The sequence below is a fragment of the Rhodotorula toruloides genome (assembly GCF_000320785.1).
Source record: "Rhodotorula toruloides NP11 unplaced genomic scaffold Scaffold3, whole genome shotgun sequence".
In the NCBI taxonomy this organism is placed as follows: domain Eukaryota; kingdom Fungi; phylum Basidiomycota; class Microbotryomycetes; order Sporidiobolales; family Sporidiobolaceae; genus Rhodotorula; species Rhodotorula toruloides.
Window position 1 is genome coordinate 719,718 of NW_015622963.1, and position 11,822 is coordinate 731,539.

General features: G+C 63.1%; 5 protein-coding genes across 5 annotated transcripts in view; 4 read left to right on the forward strand and 1 right to left on the reverse strand.

Moving 5' to 3' along the window:
- Positions 1-400: 400 nt before the first annotated feature.
- RHTO_04846 (xanthine phosphoribosyltransferase) lies at positions 401-1,609 on the forward strand (the record flags this gene model as incomplete). The annotated part of the gene is made up of 8 exons (XM_016418510.1): positions 401-513; positions 622-636; positions 710-727; positions 791-1,031; positions 1,108-1,243; positions 1,312-1,401; positions 1,468-1,486; positions 1,558-1,609. 8 exons carry the CDS (start codon positions 401-403, stop codon positions 1,607-1,609), a joined length of 684 nt encoding a protein of 227 aa, XP_016275786.1.
- Positions 1,610-2,537: 928 nt separating this feature from the next.
- On the forward strand, positions 2,538-3,700 carry RHTO_04847 (mitochondrial RNA splicing protein; the record flags this gene model as incomplete). The annotated part of the gene is made up of 5 exons (XM_016418511.1): positions 2,538-2,663; positions 2,727-3,006; positions 3,060-3,231; positions 3,292-3,563; positions 3,618-3,700. The coding sequence occupies 5 exons, from the start codon at positions 2,538-2,540 to the stop codon at positions 3,698-3,700; spliced, it is 933 nt and encodes a 310-aa protein (XP_016275787.1).
- Positions 3,701-4,061: 361 nt separating this feature from the next.
- On the forward strand, positions 4,062-7,007 carry RHTO_04848 (XPG I-region protein; the record flags this gene model as incomplete). The annotated part of the gene is made up of 9 exons (XM_016418512.1): positions 4,062-4,083; positions 4,191-4,204; positions 4,273-4,437; positions 4,549-5,742; positions 5,799-5,888; positions 5,946-6,007; positions 6,064-6,319; positions 6,382-6,810; positions 6,891-7,007. 9 exons carry the CDS (start codon positions 4,062-4,064, stop codon positions 7,005-7,007), a joined length of 2,349 nt encoding a protein of 782 aa, XP_016275788.1.
- Positions 7,008-7,068: 61 nt separating this feature from the next.
- RHTO_04849 (uncharacterized protein) lies at positions 7,069-7,479 on the reverse strand (the record flags this gene model as incomplete). The annotated part of the gene is made up of 1 exon (XM_016418513.1): positions 7,069-7,479. One exon carries the CDS (start codon positions 7,477-7,479, stop codon positions 7,069-7,071), a length of 411 nt encoding a protein of 136 aa, XP_016275789.1.
- Positions 7,480-8,997: 1,518 nt separating this feature from the next.
- The window catches only part of RHTO_04850 (forkhead box protein I), a gene marked incomplete at both ends in the record, with an annotated part of 3,862 nt that continues 1,037 nt past the window's right edge, over positions 8,998-11,822 (forward strand). The window contains 2 exons of the mRNA XM_016418514.1: positions 8,998-10,434; positions 10,491-11,801. Coding sequence (XP_016275790.1) covers positions 8,998-10,434; positions 10,491-11,801 — 2,748 coding nt within the window. The remainder of the gene's footprint in view (positions 10,435-10,490; positions 11,802-11,822) is intronic.

The following is an 11,822-nucleotide window of genomic DNA, read 5'->3' on the forward strand; positions in this document are numbered from 1 at the left end:
TGAGCGCGCCGTCGCCAGTTCGCTCTCATCTCCCAGCGAAACCTCGCTCAATTCGCGCTCCTTCAGATTGTAACGTCAGTAGAGTACGTTTCGCGATACAAGTAGTCCACCGAACATCGCGCCAGCCCGCCAGACGGTAGAGCGGTGAGCATCCTCTGTCAGAGGAGCTTCCGCTGAGCTTGCACCAGAACCTCGTCGTCGCACCTCGCTCTGCTACGGCTAGAACCACCTCGAGTGCTCGAACAGACCGCCTAGCTAGCATCCTCGCCAGCCCCACCTTTCCCGCAGCTCCCGCCGCCGTCTTGCGAGCCTACTACTTCACTCGCTCTCCGCACGACCATCCCGTCCGCGAACACCCCGCAACACCCTCTTCCGCCCACCTGAACAGCTAGACGACACGATGGGAGGACCCGCCACCTTGCCCAACGTCCACGATGGTCACAAGAGGATTACGTACGAGGAGATGCATGTCACGATTGGAAAGACGGCGGAGCGGATCAAGAGCGAGTTCGAGTGCGTCGAGAGTTCTCTTGTCCTATGAGGAAAGCTGCGGGCTCGCGGCGGCAACGAAAGGAACGCGGAGGAGACATGCTGACCTCCCGTGAATGTACTTCCCGACAGCCCCGACATCATGGTGTGCGTTTCCCGCTTGCTCCGGTGCTCGACAAAGGTCGTATGATGCTAACTTGCTGTCTCGGCTCGCTGCTAGCGCAATTGGAGGCGGAGGGTGAGTGACATGCTGTCTCTCGACCGCTCGACGAAGCACTTCCTGACGCCCTCAATCGTCCAGCTTCTTCCCCGCTCGCGTTCTCCGCACCTTCCTGAAGCGCGTCTCGGGCGCCGACGGCAAGCGTCGCAACATCCCCATCCAGGCTATCGGTCTCTCGCTGTACGAGGAGGTCGGCGAGGTTGACGGCACGGCTGGTTTGGCGCAGGAGGAGAAGCTTGGAAAGGAGGTCATCCGGACGCAGTGGCTGGACTTCTCGACGCTCGGAAACAGGCCTTTGGTCGGCAGGCGGATTCTCATCGTTGTGCGTTTTCCCGTCTCTCTGGCTCGAGTCGATCGACTCTCCTTTCTTTGGCGACTTACACTACTCTCACCTGCAGGACGAGGTCGACGACTCCCGGACGACCCTCGGCTACGCCGTCGCTGAGCTGAAGAAGGACATCCAGGCGCAGTTTGACAAGCTGCCCGAGGACAAGAAGGCCGACTTCCCGCCCACCAAGCTCGCCATCTTCGTCGGTGCGTTGTCAGGCAGTTTCGCATGACAAGCTTATGTTGGCTGACCATTGAACGAATCGCGCACGCAGTCCACAACAAGCTGAAGGAGAAGCGCGCCTCGATCCCCGACGACGTCGCATACTTCGCTGGCGACGACATCCCTGATGTCTGGGTGGACTGTGCGTCTTATTCACCGCTCCTATTAACTCAGCAGCCCGTACTCACCCTTCATCACGCTCGCGTAGACCCCTGGGAGCAGGAGGAGTGCGTCTTGCCTCGATCCGTTCGCTCGCAGATTTTCACGGCGCCTATGCTGACACTGACAATCTTCGTAGCATCCTCCTGCACAACGAGGTCGCTGCCAAGCAAAAGGAGCTCGGGTTGTAAGCCCGCAACACTCCGATTCCGGCCTCTCCCTCGCGTTTTCGGCCACTTCTTTCGGCACTCGCATCTCTATCTCGCCACGCCCGCTCTCGTCGCATCGCCGTCTCTGCCTCGTCATTCTTGTCTCCCGCACACACGTCGGACTGCGTCCGCTCTTGTCGGCGCCCCTCCTAGAAGCGCCTGTTATACCAACATCATCTCGCCCCGCTTCCCTTCGTCCATGAGAGACGTCGTTTGTACGCCTCTTTGTGGCGAGATCAACATCGTAGCAAGTCGAGGGATTAGAACAAGTCTCCGAGTCGGCTCGTTCTCTTGCCCGGACACTTGTCTGTCACTTTCCTCGTTTCCCTCTCGCTGCTGGGCCTGCTTGTTGAGCTCGTCGGATCGCGTGCTTGCTAGAGTGTGCCTTGACCCGCTCGCACCGTGAGTCTGCGCTCGTTGCGGCTTGATCTACATCCCCTCCGCTCGACCTCGACGCCGCCAGACGCTCGACCCGTCCCCGCCTGCGATACGGTTGGTCACGCCGCAGAATGGTCCAGGAGCTCGAGACAAGGAGTTCCAGCGCGTTCAGGATGTACCGGAAGGCGGCGATGGGTGGCAGACGCATCCCTCGCATTTTCGCGCATGTAGGAGGGGCTGCGTTGGCGCTAGAGGGGTGCGCAGGGGGGAAGTGCTGCTCGCGGAGGGACCAAGGGACTCCTTTCAAGCCACCCTGCGGTACTGACTCTGCCTCGCCGCTCTCGCAGGTCCGCCCTCGCCTCCCGACGCAGCGGTCCATCACCGACTCCGACTCGCATTCCCTACGCAGCCCAGCCTTCTCGCGCCTCCTGTGCAGCTCTAGCACTCTTGAGACTCCCCCCAACCCGCGCCGTCAGCCCAGCATCTCCATATTGCCGCCCTCTCCTCCCTACTCGTCGCCTTGTTCGATAGCATGGAGGTCATTGAGGAAGTCGACTACGAGGGTCTCAGCACCGACTCTCTCGCCATAAACATGCTTGCGGGCTCGCTCGCGGGCATCGCGGAACATGCGGCCATGTTTCCCGTTGACATGATCAAGGTCCGTCTTCCTCACATCCCCGTTTCCGCCTTGTCGTCGTGCTAATGCTGTCTCTGCCGACAGACCCGCATGCAGGTGCTGAGCACTTCTCCCTCAGCCGCCTACGCTTCGATGTCGGACGCCTTCACGCGGATCTCGACGACCGAAGGCACAAAGCGGATGTGGCGGGGTGTCGCGTCCGTCATCTTGGGCGCAGGACCCGCACATGCCGTCTACTTCGGCATGTACGAGCTGGCGAAGGATATGGCGGGCGGAAACGAGGGAGGGTACTCGTTTCTGGCGACGGCGGGAGCGGGAGCGGTTGCGACGATAACCTCGGATGCGTTGATGAATCCGTTCGATGGTGCGTGCCTTCCCTGCGCTTTTGCAGTACGCAGCTAATCCCCCCCTCCGCAGTTGTTAAGCAACGGATGCAGGCGCACGGCTCGAACTTCCGTACTGTCGCCGACACCTTCCGGACAGTCTACAAGACCGAAGGACTCGCCGCATTCTACGTCTCCTACCCTACCACGCTCACTATGACCGTCCCCTTCACCGCCGTTCAGTTCTCTTCGTACGAGTTCATCAAGTGCGTCGACCTCGAACGTCTCTCCCCCTGCTTTGCCCGCTGACGCCTAGACTCTCGTAGGGACAAGCTGAACCCCGCCAATACCTACTCTCCCATCACCCACGTTACCGCGGGCGGTATCGCAGGAGCAGTCGCGGCAGCCGTAACAACGCCGCTGGACGTGTGCAAGACGCTCCTGCAGACACGAGGGTTGTCGGACGACAAGCAAATACGCAATGCGCGCGGGATGGGCGACGCGTTCCGGATTATCTACCAGCGGCAAGGTCTCGGAGGGTTCGCGAGGGGCATGACGCCCCGAGTGTTGACGAACATGCCCAGCAACGCGTTGTGCTGTGCGTCCCTTCCCGCTTCTCTCGCTCAACTCCACTGACACGCTTGATCTACAGGGCTCTCTTACGAAGGTTTCCGTTTCTTCCTCAAGGGCGGCCACAACAAGCCGCCACCGCCCTCGGCTCTCGTTCGCGACTAGACATACACGCCTCGCCGCCCGCACTCGCATCTTTTCGTTCTCTCTCGCGCAAAAGGCTCCTCCCGTTACGCCAGCCAGCAGCAGCATTCGGTTCCCCGCCGTCCATACCCATATCGCCCCTCGTCCGCCGCTCCCACCCTCGTTTGCCCTCTCTCTCCTCGTGTTGGATACGCTGGATACCCCGCCGTCTCCGTCGCCTCGTTGTCTGTGTTGCTTAGGTGAATCAAGATGGCCATCTCGCTGCAACCCACTGTCACAATCGTCCATCAGAGCGTGCCAAACGTGTCATCGTCGCGAACCGCTCTCTTGGAGAGGGTCCCGTCCGTTGTTGCCCCGCTCCACCTCGCTTCACTCGTGCAAGATGCCTGTCCGCGGGCTCGATGGTGAGTCTCGACGCGTCTCCTACCGCGGGCACGCCTCGCAGGCAACCACCGCACCGTTCACACCGCTGACACCCCGTTCCCCCGCCTCGCGACTCCGCTCGATGCAGTCTGGCTCGCAGAGGTGCGTGGCTCGTTCAAGCGCTCTCACGAGAATCATTGGAGCTGACAGTACCGCAACCTCGGTCGCAGCGCGGTCTCGTCAAGGAGTGCCCGCTCCAGGCGCTCGCCGGCACTCGACTAGGCATTGACGCCCATCACTATCTCCGCAAACTGCTCAGCCTGCGCGAACCGCTCGACAAGCATGATGCTTTCACTGCTGCGATTGGCGGACTGCCTTTGACGCTGGCGACGGAGGTGAGTCTGGCGTCCAGGACGAGGTTGTTCGACGACGGGTCATCCGAAGGACGGGTTCAAGGCATGTGAAGAGCGGGACTGACTCTTTTGGCATCGCATCGACGTCAACAGATCGAGGGCAACATGCACACGCTGCAGTCGCTCGGAATCAAGCCGGTCATTGTCTTCAACGGCATCAACCCTCTCGACCGCGAGCGACCTTCTCCGAACGACGAGCGCAGCTGGCGGCGAGGGCAGGCGTGGGAGCACTACGAGCACGGTCGCTTGCCGCAGGCGCAGACAGACTTCGGCTCGTCGAGCTCGATCTCGCCGCAAGATGTCTTCCGTCTCGTCCTGCGCCAGTTCAAGCAGCGCACAACCGAGTTTGTCGTCGCGCCTTACCTCGCCTGGGCCCAACTCGCCTACCTCGAACGCCATGAGCGAGCCTACGTCCACTCGATCTACGGAGCGAACGAGCTGTTCATGTTCGACGGACTCGACCGCATCATCCTCGACATCGACTTCGACCGCCAGACCATCTCCTTCGCCTCGAAAGCTGCCCTTCTCGACTCTATGAGCCTCACCTCGGACCAGTTCCTCGACCTCTGCGTCCTCGCCGGCTTCGACGGCTCACCTACCTTCCCCGCCATCGACCCTCAGGGCTTCCACCTTCGCTCGGTCGTCGAAGCGATCAAGCAGCGTGGCTCAGGCGTGAACGCTGTCCTCGCACACCAGAACTTCGGCCCCGTCTACCAGTCCAACTACGCCGACACCTTTGCCCGCTCACGCGCCATGATCAAGTTCTCCCTCGTCCTCGTCGCCCACGAAGGGCGCGTCCTCCCTCTCCCGCTCATTACTCCTCCAGCGGCACCTATCGGCCCCAACTCTCACCAGCACCAGTCTCCTCAAATCTACACCTCTGCAGACATTCCCGTCGACCTCGGCGAAATCTTCTCCTCGCACTTCCCCGAAGAGGTGTACTACCAGATCTTCCGCGGCCTCGTCGCCCCACAGGTCATCTCCCCTCTCGCGACAGGCCAGGTCATCGAGCAGACGCCTCTCTGCGGCAGCACGCTCGAGTACGAGCGGTACATCAAGTCGCTCAACGAGCTGCCGCAGTCGCCGCGATGCGTCTCGCTCGCCCTCGTCAGCAACGTCCTCAACCCGCTGTGGAGCAAGAAGCCCGTCTCGGCCGTGTACTACTTCCAGCCCGGCGCAGAAACGGTCATCCCGCACGCTGCGCCGCATACCCAGGCATTTGTCGAGAGCGTGTCGAAGTGGAACGTCGGTGCGCGGCACATCGAGGACGAGCTGCGGAGACAGGCTGTGCGTGCGGATTTCTTTCGTCTTGAACGCGCTCGCTGACGAGCCTTAACCCGCAGTCCTCGACCATCGACCTTTGCCTGTGCCTCGGCGGCACGAGCACGGCCAGTCTGGCGCAGCGGACAATTGTGCCGAAGAACGCGGACCGAGTGAGCGAAATTCGAGCCGAAGCAAATCGACCACTACTGACAAGAGATTGTTCGCAGCCGCTCGACAAGAAGGACGAGATCGTCGCCAATACGCTCTGGCGCTTCCTCGAGCTGCGATCGTGAGTGGACAGCAGGTTGTTTGCCTACGGACCTTGCTGACCCATCGTCTGCGCAGCTTCCTCACCTCGGCGCATCAGCACACCCCTCACGCGGCTGCGCTCCACCTCGCGATGAAGAACTCAAAGGTCAACGACAAGTTCCAAGAGCCGCTCTTCCTCGCTATGGAGCTCCTGCGCGCCAACGTCCTGCACAACGGCCGCATCGGGACGCGGCCATACTCGGGCGGTCCGAACCTCGGCGGGACCGAGGCGGACAAGCGGAGTATGCTGCTCGTGATGCGGGTACTGAGTATCGTTCCGCTCGTCTTCACCGTGCGTTGCTTTCCTTCTGCTCTGATGTCCCCCGCTTCGCTGATCGTTCGCACTCTTCGCAGCCCGGCGCCTGGAACGGGCCCTTGTCGCGCGAGCTCCTCGTCTTCAACTCCTTCATCCGCGCCACCTCCCGCTCGATGCGCACGCTCATCGAAGCCGTCGCCGTCAACTTTCTCCTCCGCTCGGACGCCCAGCGGTCGTACAACGACTACCTCGGCGTTGCTTTCTCGTTGCCGTTCCAAACCGACACGAACACGGGCATGGGCATCTTGTTCAAGGCGTACGGGGACGCGTTCACGAGCATGGCGGGCGGGCTCGAGATGGTCCAGCGGTCGTTGGTCAAGGACGGAGGGGAGGGAGCGTTGTCAGCTGAGGAGAAGGAGAAGGTCCGCGCGGCGAAGGAGGAAGTCCTTGGGTTGTTGCAGGGCGCCTTCACGAACGTCAAGAGCGTCCGCGCCGAACTCGAGCGCGGTTTCCGCTTCTGGAACTTGGTGCGTCTCGATTTGCCTCTCACTACTCCTGCTTTCCGCTTGCGCGAGGCTGATGCAGGCTATTCTTTATGGTCGCACAGATCATGCTCGCAGTCCGCTCGCTCCGCCAGCCGACAGCCGGACCGTCCATCGCACCCGACCTCGCCGACCAGTTCGAAGCAGCAGACGTCTGGCTCAAGCCGTTCGTCTTGCAATGAACGCTCGCCGTTCGGCAGGCTTGCAGCCGCACACCGATCCGTCTTGCAGGAGAGGAGGACGCTAGAACCCTAGAGCGAGCATCGCCAACTCGATCTTCCGGTCTACCTTGACCAGCTGCGTGTGCTCGGCTCGCTTGTCGCTTTTCCGCCTCCACTTGCTCCTCTTGCCGACGACGATTTCTTGAGCCTGTGCCGGACGAGTCTTGGTGGGTTGTCGAGATTGGGGGCCGTGGAGGGAGCCGAACACCTCGAAGCTGATCTCGCTCGAGTCGCCTACGTGTTGGACGACCACCAATCCACTGAACGGCCACTCAACCATCTGTGCGTGCTTGCTGATAGTCGGGCATTCGGCGTCCGCCTCGACGGAACTCATCAGTCTGGGCGTTGCTGGCGGAGGCGGAGTTGGCGGGATGAGCACGAGGGTGGGGATGAGGATGAAGATTGGGTTGGGAGGGGCAGCAGAGCGGGGCATGCTGACGAGGAGGGGATGGGGAGGTCGGCGAGAAGTGACGGAGAAGGTTGAGGAGGTCAAGGCGAGGGAAGGAGTGAGATAGGATGAAGTCGGCCTGCGACGCGTGAGAGGATGACGAATGAAGGAGAAGGGCCAGGAGGGTGCGAAGAAGAGTGTGCTGGACCAGCCGGCGACGAAAAGGACGTGGGAGGAGCGGAACGAGGCGAGGAGGAGGACGAAGGAAGAAGTCAACCCTGGAGCGGTCGCAAGCTCCCCCTTCTTCAGGGGAAGAAAGGGAGCGTTTCGCTTTGTCTGAAGCGGCTGTTGGAGGGTATCGCAGGGGATCAAGCGCAGGCTCGCCAGGTGCTCAGGCCCATGGAGGACAAGCGCGGAAACGCCTCAGGACGGTGGCATCGCGTTCGAAGATTGCGATCATCTTCATTGTGCGTATCATAGGCACTTCGGTCGTTCGAAGTCGTGCGCAGAGCTCCTTGCGCCCTCAGACAAGCAAGCGGGCCTTTGCGAAGGCGACAAAGGAGAAACAGCGTCCTTACGCCGTCCTCCACGCGACCGCTCGTCTGCCAGGGATTGTCCAGCGTCGTCTTCACTCAGTCGCAAGTCCTGCAACCTCGAATGAGCCGCGCCAGAGGGAGGACAAGGAGGACGCCGTTCGCACCGTGACGGGGTCGCCTCACTCGCTCGCTGGACGTGCTCCTGGGCGGGTCAGCTCGCCTGGACGTGTCATTCGAGTCGTAAAGTGATTTGCGAGTGTGCAGAGGTGCTGTCCTGCGCGAGTGCTGTCACCTGCAATTTGCCCAAGTCGCGTCCTCGTGTTGCTGGGCGAGGCTCTCCTCTTGCCAACTCGCTCATCTCGTCACGGCTGGACAACGGCGACTGCTGCACACGCTCACTGGACTCGCAGCTGTCCATTTGTTAGCACCCGACCACCGCCAAACGCGCCCACACCCGCACGAGCGACCCTCAGCCTCCCCCTCCTCATCCACTTGTGATCGGCCCATACACCCTCGCGCGACCCGCGGGTCATCGAGACAGCCCGTGTAGGAGCTTGCCAGTGCACGCAGAGCACACACGCACCGACTTGCGGCAAGCTCACCGCGCCATCGCCGCCCTCCAAGCCCGACCCTCCCCCGTTCCCCTTCACGCCCCGACTCGCCTCCATCGCACGCGTTTCTTGCCGTTTGCGCCGAACAGAGGGTGATTCCAGTACGTTGGCAGACTCCTGTGCCCCTCGACGTGCCCTCAAAGCCGCCAGACAACGCGAGCTGACTCGTTGTTCCCTTTCTCACAGCGTCATTGTCGCGCCCCGGAAAGCGAGTCGCGCGTCGCCCTTGCAGTTCCGCCGCTCGCACGCGCTCCTGTAGACGGTGATTGAGGTCCTGGTGCGTCCGAACAGTCTCTGCGGGTCTTGCAGGGCCGGCAGGCGGAGCTGATCACCTGCCTGCGATACAGCTCGACTCTCCGCGACAAACCGACTCTCCTCGTCTTCACCCTCCTTGCCGGCCTTCCATTCGACCAGCGATGCCATCACGAGCATTGTCGAGTCCCGCCCCGCCCTCTTCCTCCGCCTTCGGCCAGTCTACCCCGGCCCTCGTCCACCGCCATGCTCACCTCGACGCGTCGTCCTCGTCTCCGTCGACCGACGTGATCGCGACCCCTTCCGACCGCCACGACGCGTCATACCGCACAAGGAACGGCAAGCAAGGTCCGCGGCGCAGCGTGCGCATCCGCACCTCGTCGAACGGGCTCCTCGACTCGTCGCCCCAGATCGGAAGCGGTCACAACTCGTCTTTCTTTGCCGACTCGGACCACGAGGCGCTCCTTGAGCTTCCTACGAGGTCGAGGGCGACGAGGAAGACGGCTGAGGCGATTGCGCTCGCGGCATCGGTCCCAGCACCGTTGTCTCGCGCTTCGCTGTCTGCGAACGTCCAGCCCGCACTTGACAGTGTCGACGCCCTTGCTCTCGCACAGGCTCATGGCATCACGCCGGACCAGTTTGAGGAGGCCAAGCAGCAGGTCATGCGCTTCCTCCGCACCGACCCGTCCGGTGCCTCTGCCGCAGCAGCCATCGCCCTCCCCGCTCTCCCGCACGACCCGCGCTCGCACCACGTCGTCGACCTCCACCCCCAGTCGTCCGTCAGTCCCGTCCTCGCGTCCGCATCAACCAGTTTCGCCGCTTCTCCCGCCCAAGCTCCCGTACCCTGGCAACAATCTCTCTCGCGCACGCCGACCACTACGAACGGCCTTCAGGCAGCTTTTGAGCTCGAGTCCTCTGCGACCCGTGCGCGACCGCGCTCAGCGTTCGACGATGTCGTAGCTCGCTCGGTGAAGCGGCAGAAGCGCGACCAGGGCTTGTCGGGTGAAGCGGCGGTCCGGCAGTGGGCGCAAGAGGACAGCAGCAGCAGCAGCGAGGAGGACTCGGCGGCTGGGATCGCGAGCGCCCTCGTCTCGCGGCGAGTTGGAGGGACGCCGAGGAACGCTGGCTCGCCTGGTGCGGCTACACCCGGCGCGCAGGACGCGAGTCCGTCGGTGCAGGGCCAGAGGGGCATGATGGACCGCTTCATGCAGAGTCAGCCGGCTCATGCGGCTGCTGCGCCCGAAGCGACAGTTCCGCAAGTCGAGGTCCCGCCTTCGACCGCCGGCCTCCCCAAACCCTCTTCGTCAGCCGCTGCCACGCAGATGCTCGACAACGCCGTCGAGCAGCGCCACCCTCCTGTCCCCGAGCAGCCAAAGACCTCTCCGACTTTCGCGCACGCTTCGCCCGCCTCACCTGTGCGTAAGACCTACCCTCAGCATGCGCTCATAAGTCCTCGCCCGTCGAAGCCGGCATCTAGCGTCCTGTTCTCGCCTGATGTGGCGAGATTGTTGCGGAGCGAGTTGGACGAGCTCGAGGCGAATGAGCTGGCGGGGAGGAAGTCGCTCAGCCCGAGGAAGCAGGTGGACCGCTCGTCCGACATCGTGAGTCCCGCCCGAATTCGCTTCACCGGCAAACTTACTGACTCGAGTCTTCGCAGGTGGTCGACGACGTCTTCTCGAGCCCATACCGGCGCAACGCCTCGCCTTTCTCGTCCGGCGGCGCATCTCGCTCGCGCGACATCTTCAGCTCGTCGCAGGAGAACTCGGCCGTCAAGCGAGCTCGTTGGACCGCCTTCTCGAGCATGAATGATGCGGGGCCGACTTCGCCGAGCCCGTCCAACGGCTCGCTCTCGATGCGCGCGCCGTCCTTCTGCGACTCTTCGCCTGCGGCTTCGGAGCGCGGCTCAATCGCGTCGCGCCCGCATGCGTTCCCTGCCAGCGCCGCCGAGCAGACGCACCCCGCCTCGGCTCCCGACTTCCTGTACGGCGCCATCCCGTCCTCCTCGCCCGCCTCATCGCAGCACTCGGAGTATATCCCGGCCCGCTACTCTCGCTCGAGCCCTGGACCCGCCGCACGCCCTCGCAGCGACAGCTCGTCGACCGTCAGCGGCGACAACAAGCGCCCTGCTCCTCGCCGCAACGACACGTACCCCATCTTCGTCCCGCCCACGACGAGTGCTCAGCAGAAGCCGCCGTTCTCGTACGCCGCCCTGATCGGCCAAGCGCTCTTCTCGACGCCCGACCTGCGCATGGCGCTCGCCGATATCTACGTCTGGATCATGCAGACGTACCCTTTCTTCAAGAAGGGCGATGCGGGGTGGCAGAACTCCATCCGGCACAACTTGTCGCTCAACCCGTGCTTCATCAAGACTGCGCGCGGGCCTGACAACCCCGGTAAGGGGTGCTTATGGGCTATCAAGCCCGGCACGGAGGACCAGTTCGTCAATGGCGACTTTGTGCGCAAGGCGGGACAGGCGCCCGGGAGGAAGAGGACCAAGGGCGGAAGCAGCAGCCAGCAGCAGACGTCGGGCTCGTCCGGCAGCGACTCGCAGACGCCACCGAGGTCGAGCAAAGCCCGGAGCGTCGCCGCTGCGACTTCTGCCCAGCCCGCTCCCGCTCCTCGCCAGGTCACGCCGTCGGTCGCCTCGTCGCGCGGTGACTCGCCTGCCCCCACGGTCGTCTCGCGCACGTCGTCGGCTCAGAAGGCGCAGACCGTACAGGCTCCCGTCACGGTCGCCGCGTTCTCCCCGACGCCCTCGGTCACCTCGTTCAGGTCGCTCACGCCGGCCGCGATGTCGCCTCCCGCCCACGCAACGCAGCTCCAGCCGCCGGTTCAGATCACCTACAGCATCCCTCGACCGGCATCGGCAGCGTCAATTCAGCGGGTCGAGCCGGAGCAGTCGCTCGCGGCGCCCGCCTCGCTTGCGCGCTCGCACTCCTCCCTCGGATGCCTCGAGCACAGCGCTCCGGTCAGCGCGCCAGCCGAGCAG